At 45.5% G+C, this 12239-nt stretch overlaps 1 protein-coding gene across 1 annotated transcript in view; it reads left to right on the top strand.

The window, feature by feature from the left end:
- Positions 1-12239, top strand: part of C10H1orf35 (chromosome 10 C1orf35 homolog) — a 228809-nt gene that overhangs the window by 157989 nt on the left and 58581 nt on the right. Inside the window, exon 8 of the mRNA XM_069210984.1 lies at positions 4286-4408. Within this exon, the coding sequence (XP_069067085.1) occupies positions 4286-4408 (123 nt within the window). The remainder of the gene's footprint in view (positions 1-4285; positions 4409-12239) is intronic.

Here is a 12239-nt window from a genome sequence, read left to right as displayed (position 1 = left end):
GGTGGTTGGATTAATGTATAGTAATTAAAATGACTTTATTTAAAAAAAAATATAGAAATTCACTGGGAAAAAAATAAAGGTTACGGGGATACTATCACTTTAACATTTGTTTTATAATTATTCATTAAAAACTGGACATGGCGGGGCGCGAGTTATAGTTACCTAAAGCTGTACCCGGTGAGGGACTGGCCGCATGGCCTGACCAGCGGCCAGTCCCTATGGCCAACCACCCAACCAACCTCACACTGCGCACTGCCTTTGGCAGTGCTTTGTGGGAGTTAACTGTGGGGCCTGCCTCTCTGGGTGCGAGAGCAGCTGTGAGATGCCTCACAGTAGGTCTATCATGTCGACTCGTCAAAATTCCAAAGATATGACCACGAAGTGGGAGAAAATGTGCACAGGTAGGCCTTAACACTATTGCTCTCAACGTTCTCTCTAACTCCTGATATCCTGACATTGTTCCTCCTACTTCTTCCATCCCTCATGCCTGTAGTGTTCTTGTGAAAAAGCCACAGCTCTTGACCCCAATCCAGCATTCTTCCTAGCTGGTCCTGTTGGGCAGCGAAGTGTTTTTCCATCTAATCCAGACTACCTTGCAATGAGGCAGTGTCATTTCAGATAGATTTGATCTCTATTTATTTGTGTGCCATACTCTCTTAACCTAATGATATGAATACCGTGATGGAGATGAATTCTGTAGGAAGCTTACTGTCTATGCAGGGTGCCAATGTAGGGGTACACTATCCAGACAGTACAGACAACCCTTGTTGGTAGATAGAGGCTAAAAATAGAAGCCCTAAATGCTCTCTTTTGTGGGCAAGCAAATGTGGCTTTTCAGATGGCAGTATTAAGCATTTGTTGAACATATGCAGTGACCGTTAATGGGACGCACACTCAAGAAGAAATTCGAGACCAATTTAGAAAAACAAAAGGCATTTGTATATATATTTTGACACTAAGAACTTTAAAAAGTGATAACACGAAAAGTTATTACAAATTTCAAAGTATACAGAAATACTCTTGCAACTGCAGCTTTAAAGCTGTAATGTTATCCTATGTGAAAGAAACATATACTGCATCTTGATACTTGTCGGCGACTTACAGGACTGATCTTCTTGATTTAAGATAAGTATGGGGCTAGGTCCAAGGCAGCACCAACAGGTTGCCTCGGTCGGTTCTGTGGTGTCCAGGTGCAGAAGTGATTTTCAGCGCTGGGTTCCCCATTTAAATCAGTAGGGAATGGTCCATTTCAAAAGAGGCTGCAAATAAGGACTGGGGGCCAGTCCGGGCAAACCCACAGGGAGGCTCAGTCCTTGATGGTCTCGGGCACACGGAGACACACTGTTCGCCCACTGGAATTCGGACTGGAGGGCTGCGGTGCAGTGGTACTGTCTCTGGCGGAGTCGCACAGCGAGATGCACTTGCGGCTTTTGGTTACCTGCAAAAATAGGCTGCAGGCGAGGACTGGGCCAAACCCAAAGGGGAGGTTCAGCCATGGAGGGTCTCAGGACCACATAGGCACTGTTGGTCCACTTCTCCTCTGGCTGTGGGGCTCAGGTGCAGTGGTGCCTTCAGGTGTTGGATCGCGGTGGTCCAGAGGCTCTAGCAGTTTCTGATGTCCTGCAGCAGAAAGAGGCTGCAGGCAGGGACTGGTGGGGCCAGTCTGGCTAAACCTAAGATGGGGCTCAGCCCTTGAATGTCTCTGTGCCCTGGGGTACCATCGGTTCACAGCAACTCGGGCCGTGGGGCTCCTGTGCAGTGAGGCTTTTTCCAGCGGGGTTGTGCTGGTAGAGACTCTCATTTTGGTCTTTTTGGTGCCAGCAGTAGTACATGGAAACAGCTACTCTGCTCCAAGGAAGATCCTGCTGGCCAGTTGAAGTCACTTTGTTTTAAGGGAAGACCACTGGCACTGAGGTCTCGGCAGGTCTCAATGAACTGTCTGAGTCGAAAACCAGCATCCAATAGCTAAAAAACAGGCAAACGTTGTGTAGGGGTGGGCGACTGCACCAAAAAGCAGTTTCCTACAAGTTTCTTCAGTATTGTGTTCATGGAAAACTCACTCATGGCAAGATAGTCCTGAGCACTTGAGTCCTTCCTTTGTCTTCCCAAAATGGCTTATATTAAAAGTATTTGCCTTAGGAGTTTCGGACAGGACATGGGACAGTGCATTTGAGAAGTGCAGCTTCAAAACCCCTTTGTCTCTGCTTCCACAAGGGACGTGAAACAGATTTTGACTCCTAAAGGGTGATTGTCTCCAAGGGCAACTAGCCTAGGAATGTTCTCTTGTAGTCTTGTTCAAGTCCTTCTTCCCCACATGATTACTGATGGTGGTCCTGAATTCTGGGACCAAGTCCTTCACACAAGGGTACGGGGGCAAATGTAGCAGTAATGTCCCAGGGTGAGGATGGGAGCTCAACAAAGGGACAAGCACTCAGGGCTACTAAGGCGAACTTAACTGATATCCACTGATCAAAAGAAATTGTTCACCAGCTGCACCAGGTCACTAATTACTTAATAAATTACAGATCCCAGATAGATGTCAAGAGCACCACTGAGCTTTTCCCAGCATCAGAACCGGCCCCCATTTTGCCTTCTCGATCCCTGCTGTATGTCTCACATGCAGCTGGGTCCAAGAGTAGAAAGCATCATGTGGAAGGCTATATCACCACTAGTTCAGATGGGATCTATCTTCTAGCGAGGCTGTAGCTCCCTCATGATGTCTTAGGGCCTCCACATCCTGCCCCTACCTTAATCTACATAAGGTTCAGCTGGCTAGTCGCCTAGTGAGGACAGGTTAATACTGCCGGGCACGGGCCTCTGGAGCCACCACACAGATCAGCACTGTGGGGCCATTATATATGGCACAGTGAACTCAAGCAATTGTGGTGGGACCAGGCTTCAATGCCATTACCTCTCCTATACGAGCCTCCTATGGCAATAGGGCCATTCATTTACCCTCTCCTCGGGAAGGGAACATTACGGCCTGAAAGCCGCACCTATAGTACAGGTTGAGGACAAATGGACAGATGGGCTGGTCGGAGCTTTAGGAAATGGCGGACTATTTAGATCCACTGACATGCTTCGCCTCTGACAGCTGTCTTCTACAGACAAGAATAACGTTTGTCAGCCTCCCTCATCTGATGAAATCTTCAGATTGAAAGCTAACTTCTCACAAAATGTGGTCTCTCACTCTGACATTTGACACTTAGGGGGGGTCATTATGACCGCCAGAGCCGTGGTGGCGATCTGACCGCCACATTACCACTGTGGTGGTAGCGCCACGGTCGGACCACCAGCACTGCCAGATTATGAGTTTTCGTCAGACTGCCAGTTCTAATCCGCCAAGGCAGCTCTGCAAGCAGTATTGCCCTGGGGATTACGAGTCCCTTCACCGCCAGCGATTACATGGCGGTAACACCGCCATGTAAAGGCTGGCGGAGATGGGGTGCAGGGGGCCCCAGGGGGGGGCCCTTGCACTCCCCATGCAAGATAGCATGGCATGGGGAGTGCAGGGGATCGCCCTGGCCAGCCCCATCGCTTTGCAGACATTGAACATTTTGACGGGTGCTGGTGCACCCTATGCACTACAGCATTGCCGCCGGCTCTATTGTGAGCCAGAGACAATGCTGTAGGCTGTTTCCTGATGGGCCAGCGGGCGGCTGTTTCCGCTTGCTGACCCAGCGGGAAACTCTTAATGGAGCATGTGGGAAGGCGGCTGCACTGGCGACAACTTGCCCTTTAGACAGACCTTTCCTTCCACCCAAGTCATAATGACCCCCTTAGTCCAATTATCTCTCAAGAATGCAAGCAGCCCTTGTGATTTCAATAGACACTTCCTCTGATCTCCCTTCAGTGAGTCTTCAAAACCCGTTCTTTTACATCAACCATTGAACCACCTAAGCACACTTGTAGACGATTCCACTCATATTCTATAGTGCACCGTCCCAACCCCAAATTCAACCCCCAACCCCACTGTCCTCCTGCTCTCAGCTGCAGGTATTACTGATATCCAGTCATGTCATACACAGTAAAAATACATATTGAGCTGTCAATACAAAGTCTTTCGATTTGTGGCTTGCACATATATCAATGAAAAACTAAATTTAACTTTAGTAAAACACTAACTCCACAAAGCAGTCAAGTGCAGGAAATGTTCGGCTTACCATTTAGGATACCATGTTTCTATGATATTCATTGGAGAAAACAAATATTAACTTTTTTGGGTTGCAGAAAGCCTTCCTTTCTTTTCTTTGGATATTTTACTTGTTTCTTTCTTATTTCATAGGTCTGAAAGCAACAAGAGGTCAAAGAAAGAGAAAAAGAAAAAAAAGAAAAAAAACAAGGAGAAGAAGGAAAAGGAGAAACATCGTAAAAAGGAATCCTCCTCATCCTCAGATGACCGGGATAGGTAATTTTCCTAATGTTTGCCAGAGATGTAAGCTATATATTGAGTGTGTGTGTGTGTCTCCCTCTCTCTCTCGGTCTATAAATATATATGAAAGGAAACTTTTTACACCTCAGTATCTCTAAAATGAAGGTATGTTTACAATACTTTTAACTAACTCCATTCTAGTGGCCTGTGGAAGTAGGAGCTTACCAAACACTAGTAGGGCCAGTAACAAAATAAACAGTGAGTTGCGTTCAAATTTAAGCTCTTTCTTTTAAGTCGGTAAATATTTACAGTGACAAAGAACTCTAACTTCTATCTCAAGGTGCTGCAAAGACTTCTAACTTAATTACATCTACACCACAAAATTGAACCCACAAGAGACCGGGAGCTATCTTGACTGGACTATGGCAATATGGTCTACTTCGATGCCCTGTAAAGTTTTCTAAAAATTCTTGTGAATACTAACGTGAGCTGCTGGACTCTGTCTCACTCTGAGGAAACAGCACTGTATCACTCCAGAGCTAAAAGAAGTGCTCCAGCATTGGGTCTTCACTAGATTCACATGCTTACCGTAATCTGTGATCAGGCTGGTAACTGTCTGTAGTTAGTGATAACATGGCATTGTTCCTATTCATTTAAAAGCCATTGAGACAGCTGTAAATTGTATGTACTTTTTTAGTCTCATTTTATAACCCAAATATCAGCCAATAATATGGAGAAACAGAGCTCCAACAATCAGCAGACTCACCCATTCCAATTTTCTGTCACATGTCAAACTGACTACAAGGAACTCTCAAATTTTGACTTGTTCTTCCAAATTTAGTTTTCGGTGTTCTCTCTGGGATCCTCTCTATCCCTAGTTGCAGGAGGTAAGCAGTTTTCCCCATTTTTGTTTTGATAGTTGAACCCTAAGACCTCCTTCTTAGTAGATTCAACTTAAAAGGGTAAGTCACTCTTCAGATCACATGCCTCATGTGCGGTGAAGAAAATCTACATGGGAGCTCAGGACTCTAAATTTAACTACTGTCTTCACAAATCTGGCCAAGTAGCTGAGGATTGTGATATTTTGCTAAATGATTAGCTCTAAAAGTGTCCATGAAAGAGTTGGCTGTTTCAAGCCTTGAAAGCTGCTTCTGCTGATGTGAATTCCCTGAACAGCACACCCTCAACATTATACGCCAAGTTTAAAAATAGAATACTGCAATTGGCCATACCCTTGTGAATCCCACCTCATAACCGTCTGGGCATGATTCTTGGACCTGTGGGATCTACATTGACGGTTGCACCTTGTGCATCTTCAGCTTAAATTTAGGTATCTAGTACTATCTAGTTGATAGTGCCCCCATCAACATCCAAACCCAAGCATCACTCCTCAAAGATTCAGCATTGCAGAGATCAGCACTGTGGGGCAGGCTATGTTCTGCAGTGACCTTGCGGAGGAGATGGGACCAGCCCTTCACGCTACTTCATGTAAAGGTGAAGCCATTCTCATCTGCTCTGAAAATTTTTCCTCCATAAGTGGCCTCTTTAATAGCTATTCCTCCGTCAACAGCTGGTCATTGAGGACAGCTTTCATGTGCATGCCCTCCATTGACAACTGCTCTGTTCATATTTACATTGACATTGACTCAGTTGACAACTTCAATTTCACTTCTTTCATAGTCAAGTTTTAGCAACTCTGCCTTTACTATCAACTGTATCACAGTATCGTATCACACAAATACCTCCTCCACAAATCTTTCAGGTGCCTTCTTCGAGTCAGTTTGTGGAAGAATTATTCGATGCAAAGATAATGTCATTGGTGAGAAGAGTCCAAAATCCGTACCAGTGCCAATACCAGTGGACTGAGGTGATGATGATAGTCTTGATCATCTTCACTCAGGCAATGCTCTGGCTCTCAAGCAGCCAGAATCTTTAATTCCTCTACCCACTCTTTTTTTACCACAACTATCTTTGCCTCTGACCCTAGTCCCATCTAGCAAAACACAGATGCCTATCTATGGAGACTGAAGAAGAGAAGCAATGTGCCACAGATTACCACTGTCTAGAAGGTGGATGTTGCCCAAGGGAGGTGTCTTCCTTATGGGTGAGATTGGTGTCCAGGGTGATATCAAGTAACCTGGCATGGGTTAAAAGTTGGGATTTGAGTTTATTCAGGATCACGTCATTCAGCCCAGTCTAGACGAATTGTTCCTTGTACTTTCAAAATAACCATAATTGAGTCTTGGTGGAATTCAGCTGCAGGTAGGAGATGGACAATCAGGACTGGATGGAGTGCAGGCATTATTTGATGCCTAGGATGTCAGGAACAGAGGAGACCTTCACCTAGCATGTATCGTCAGCATATCTGTGTTTTGATGCTTTCATCGGTAAAAAGAGTCCCAAGTGGCTCCATTTAAAGGTTTGCAGTTCTGCAGAGATTTGGTGGCTGAGACGAACCTTTTTTTGCCCAGAAGTTCAATCTGAGGTCCTAAATATGCCTTCCAGTAAAGCAGCATTTGTTTGGCAAACATAATGATGACACCATTCAAAAGATCAAGGTATAAAACCAAATAGTCCACTCCTTTGGTGCTCTTATGGGTGCCAACCATTAGGTCAAAGGAGCTCCTACCAGCCTCCCGCTGAGATTTTATTCTTCACTACCATAAGGCTGCTGCTCACATACCCTGCTTTCTCCTAATTGGACAGACATTGACAATCTGGTGTTGGAATGTAACGCAAGGTAGACACCCATTGTTTCCCAGAATCCAGGACCGTATTCTACATAAGCGACTTTTCAGGCCACCTTACAACGTATCTTCACATGAAGGTGGGCAGACAGATATGTGCCTTCTTTGCAGCCTGGCTGTGTAACACCTCAGATCCCTGTCTGTTGGGCATCATCCATAGTGGATATCCAATAAAAGTTATCAGGTAAAGGATCAATGAAAACATTTTGAAGTAAACAATATTGTTTACAAAACTGCTGAATCTAAGTATCGTTTACCATAATATTGTGTTCCTAAACTTAAAATGGTAAGTACCAAAATATTGGACAAAAAAAATAGTTGACACTAGTATTGCCCAAAAACATTCCAAAATTGAATCTTTTTTTATGTATGAATAGTTTAAAATGTTAAATTTAATATAAATTAAATAAACTCCACTAATATTTAATAATATAGAAACATATATACTTCTATAAAAATAGACTTGTTTTGTGTATGTGTGTGTGTATATGTGTGTGTGTATATGTGTGTATATATATATATATATATATATATATATATATATATATATATATATATATATATATATATTCGATGGAATGCTTTGCATAAGTCCGCCATCTAGTGTCGGGCTCGGAGTGTTACAAGTTGTTTTTCTTCTAAGAAGGTTTTCAGGTCACGAGATCGACTGGCTCCTTCCCTCGGTAATAGTGCGCATGGGCATCAAGTCCTATGTTAGATTGTTTTCTTTCCGCCATCGGGATCGGACGTATTTCCTCTCGCTCCGGTGGATCTTGGTTCGGTATTTTAGAACTTTTTTCTACCTTTCTATAATATCGTCAGTATTGTTTTGATCACCCTTAAAAGGGTTTTGCCCTTTTAGGGCCTACTTCACTGTCAGGCTCATGGAATGAACTCCTTTTCGATTCTGTCCTCGGTGTCATGCTAAATTCCTATACACCAATCAACATTCTGTGTGCAATCTCTGTTTATCTCCAGATCATCAGGAAGAAACCTGTGACGCCTGCAGATCATTTTGATCTAAAAAGACTCTCCGGGACCGTAGAGCTGGCTGTCTCGAAATGGCGTCCAAGTCCACAGAAGACACACCTGATATCTTTGGTGATGAACACCCACAGGAAGAAGTTCGACAAGGGGCAACATTTTCCATCCAAGCCTCCAAATCGAATCAGCTCTCGGATGATGATAACCACTACATATCTCCAGCGAGGTACGTGAGTGCAACTGCCCCGTCGCACCACACAAAAATATTAAAAAAGACTCCAGCACTAGTCGTCGGTCCTCCACTGCCTTCAGGCCATGGCCTGATCGGAAAAGTAAGTCGGGATGCCAACCTTTGGGTTCGGCATCAAGATTAAAGACTAAAGTGCATTCAGCATCAACCAAACAGACTCCAACTACAGCCTCTAAATTGGGCTGAAAATCAGAAGGGACATCTTCAGAGCCAAAAAAATCTACACCACCTTCGGAGCCGATGTTTTTGGTTTGATTAAAACACTCCACACACAGAGCTTTGGAGTTGAAAGACACAGGTAGCAAGCAAACTGCTTCTACCCATGAACCCCTGGAAATACAACCTAAACAGCGAAAACTACACATTCATAAGGGCACAGGAAGAATAATTGCTTCCCTCCAAATGTCATTTAAGAGGAAATTAACTTTGAAAGACACTTTCAAGGATGTACCACCATCAAAAAAGGTCTCCAAAGACAACAGAAGGAAGAGGCTACGAGACCTAAACAGCCTTCACCACCACGTTCTCCTGTTCTTTCTTCCACACCACCACAATCACCCACATATGAAGCACAGTTGTCACCACACACATCCTCACTGTCACCCCACAGGGATGACTTTAGTGTGGACCAGCAGGACAATGATCCACGACATACATATGATCCTGATCCCATTCTGCCAAATGATCCAGACTTATATCCTGCTAGACCTTCACCAACAGAAGGCACTACTGCATACAGTGTAGTAGCCAGAGATGTGCATATCATAATGAGCAGACATACTAAAGTCTACACATAAACAATATCAATGTCTTTCAATGCACCCTCAGACCCAATGTTTATAAAAACTCAGTTACCACCTGACTCAATTGTAGTTAGTGCCACAAGAAAAGGGCCAACAGTCAGTCCACAGCAGATGCTCCTCCTCCTGGCAAGGAAAGTAAGAAAATAGGTGCAGCAGGTAAAAGAGTAGCTGCAAATCATTGGAGGATTGCCAACTCATAGGCTCTTTTGGTTGGGTATGATAAGGCCCACTGGGATGAGATGGAAGAATTCTTGCATGCACAGATCCTGCCATCTAGTGTTGGGCTCGGAGTGTTACAAGTTGCTTTTCTTCTAAGAAGTCTTTTCGAGTCACGGGACCGAGTGACTCCTCCTTTTCGGCTCCACTGCACATGGGCATCGACTTCATCTTAGATTGTTTTCTTTCTGCCATCGGGTTCGGAACTGTTTCTTTTCACGCCGGTTGTTCGAGTCGGAAAAGTATTACAAACTCTCTAAATTTGTCGGTATTGTTTTCGATCGAGTACCATCTATCATCGACACCTCGGTACCGGCGGACACAGATCTTTACTTGCCCTTCGGGGCACCTGCGCCCAACTTGGGCCTGGTCTGCCTGACCAAAAGTCTTGTCGAAGCCTCATGGACCGGACCCCGTTAAGATTCTGCCCTCAGTGCCACGCCAAGTATCCTTAAAAGGGCAAACATCTAGTCTGTAACCTGTGTCTATCTCCAGACCACCAAGAGGATACTTGCGAGGCCTGCAGATCCTTCCGCTCGAAAAAGACTCTGAGAGACCGAAGAGCGCGAAGGTTAGAGATGGCGTCCAGAAGTACTGAACGCCTCGACGCAGAAGAGGAGATGATCCACACTGCAGTCTCTGTTCGGGGATTCGACTCCGGGCACGTGTCTGACAACGACCGACCGATTACAGCGGGCCAGCACGTGAGTACACTTGCCAGACCCAATCCAAGCCCAAATAAAAGGGCTAGGGGACGCCACTGCCAGAAGGCCATGGCTCCACCCATAAGAAAACTACCGGTGACCTAGCAACATCTTCGGCACAGAGAAAGGCCACACCAACGAAGCCTTCGGACTCGAGCCGAGGCACAGGCTCCAAACTTCTCAAGCACCAACCCATCGAGTCGAAGCCCTGAAAATCCCTCTCGGAGCCTAGGCCAACAAGTACTTCAGGCCTTTCGATCCCAAAGAAACCGGCTTCGGAGCCGAAAAAACACACATACACAGAGGAGCATGGACTTTCCAAGCAATTGAAAGAAAGCCATAGATTTGCGGAAGAACTCGCGCAAATGGAGGATTTTGACGAAAAACAGGCCAGAATCCAAATTCATAAAGACACTGGCAAAATCCTCACTGCACCTCCTCTACAAACAAAGATGAAACTGGCCTTTCATGGACATTTGGACACTGATCAGCCACCGGCTAAAGTGCCAAAACCGAGACAAAAATCTCCGCCTCCTCAGTTTTCACCTCACCAGTCTCCTCCTCATTCTCCTCACCTAACTGTCTCCCCGCCTGCTACCCCCACTGCACAGTCTCCAGCACAATCTGTACAGTCACACCAGGATGACACTGACCCATGGGACCTTTATGATGATCCCATTTCAGACAATAGTCCAGAGTGCTATCCGTCAAAGCCATCACCTGCAGAGGATAGCACCTCATATACACAGGTTCTAGCTAGGGCAGCGGCATTTCATAACATAGCCATGCACACAGAACCTCTTGAGGATGAATTTTTATTTAACACGTTGTCCTCAACTCACGCCACCTACCAGAGTCTACCCATGCTTCCTGGCATGTTAAAACATGCACATCAAATCTTCCAGGAACCAGTTAAAGCAAGAGCAATTACTCCGAGGGTAGAAAAGAAATATAAGCCGCCGCCTTTCAGACCCAGCTTTTATTACCCAGCAGCTACCCCCAGATTCCGTAGTGGTCAGCGCATTAAGGAAGAGGGCTAACTCCCAGTCCTCTGGTGATGAACCCCCTCCAGATAAGGAAATCAAAAAATTTGATGCTGCGGGTAAACGGGTGGCATCACAGGCAGCTAATCAATGGCGTATAGCCAATTCCCAGGCGCTAATGGCCAGATACGACAGGGGCCACTGGGATGAGATGAAAGACATTATCCAGCATCTCCCCAAGGACCAACAGAAAAGAGCCCAGCAGGTAGTAGAGGAGGAACAGGCAATTACCAACAATCAGATCAGGTCAGCATTAGACTCCGCAGACACAGCCCCAAGAACTATGAATACGGCTGTCACCGTTAAGCGACATGCATGGCTTAGGTCGTTTGGCTTTAAACCAGAAATTCAGCAGGCTGTTCTGAACATGCCTTTTAACGAACACCAACTATTTGGCACACAGGTTGATACAGCCATTGACAAAATGAAAAAAGACGCCGACACGGCCAAAGCTATGGGGGCGCTTTACTCCACTCAATACAGAGGCTCATGTCGAAAGCCTCAATATAGGGGAGGATTTAGACCCCAACCATCTGAGCCATCTACCTCCCAATCCAAACCCTCTTACCAGACACAATACCAGAGAGGGGGGTTTCCGGAAACCTACAGAGGACAATTTCCCAGATCTAGAGGAAAATATCAGCCCTCAAACCAACCCACGCATAACAAACAGCGACTTCATCCACATCTTCCCTCACCACACTTTCCCTGTGGGAGGAAGACTACAAAAGTTCCACACCCTCTGGTTACCCATCACAACAGACCATTGGGTCTTATCCATTATCCAACATGGTTACTGCACGGAAGTTCACACAAACTCCTCCAGATATACCCCCAAAACCACACAAACTCTCATCTCAACACATTTCAATGTCGCAAACAGAGATACAGGCACTTTCTGATGGATACAACTACCTGTGGACTCCTCACCTAATGAATACTCCCATGGCGCCAGCATTCGACGGAAATCTTCTTACTAGTCTCTGCACGTCGACGAGGACGTCACTCTAGCCCACGCGACGCCGTCTGACGTCATACAGGCAATAAGAGGTCCTCGACGACGTGCGGACGTCAGTTCCCTTTTTTCCGTGCATTCGAAACGGTTATCTTCGAGGGAGCA

Source organism: Pleurodeles waltl, chromosome 10 (assembly GCF_031143425.1).
Source record: "Pleurodeles waltl isolate 20211129_DDA chromosome 10, aPleWal1.hap1.20221129, whole genome shotgun sequence".
In the NCBI taxonomy this organism is placed as follows: Eukaryota; Metazoa; Chordata; class Amphibia; order Caudata; family Salamandridae; genus Pleurodeles; species Pleurodeles waltl.
Note: the sequence above shows the minus strand (reverse complement) of the source record. Positions and strands in the feature narration are given on the sequence as shown.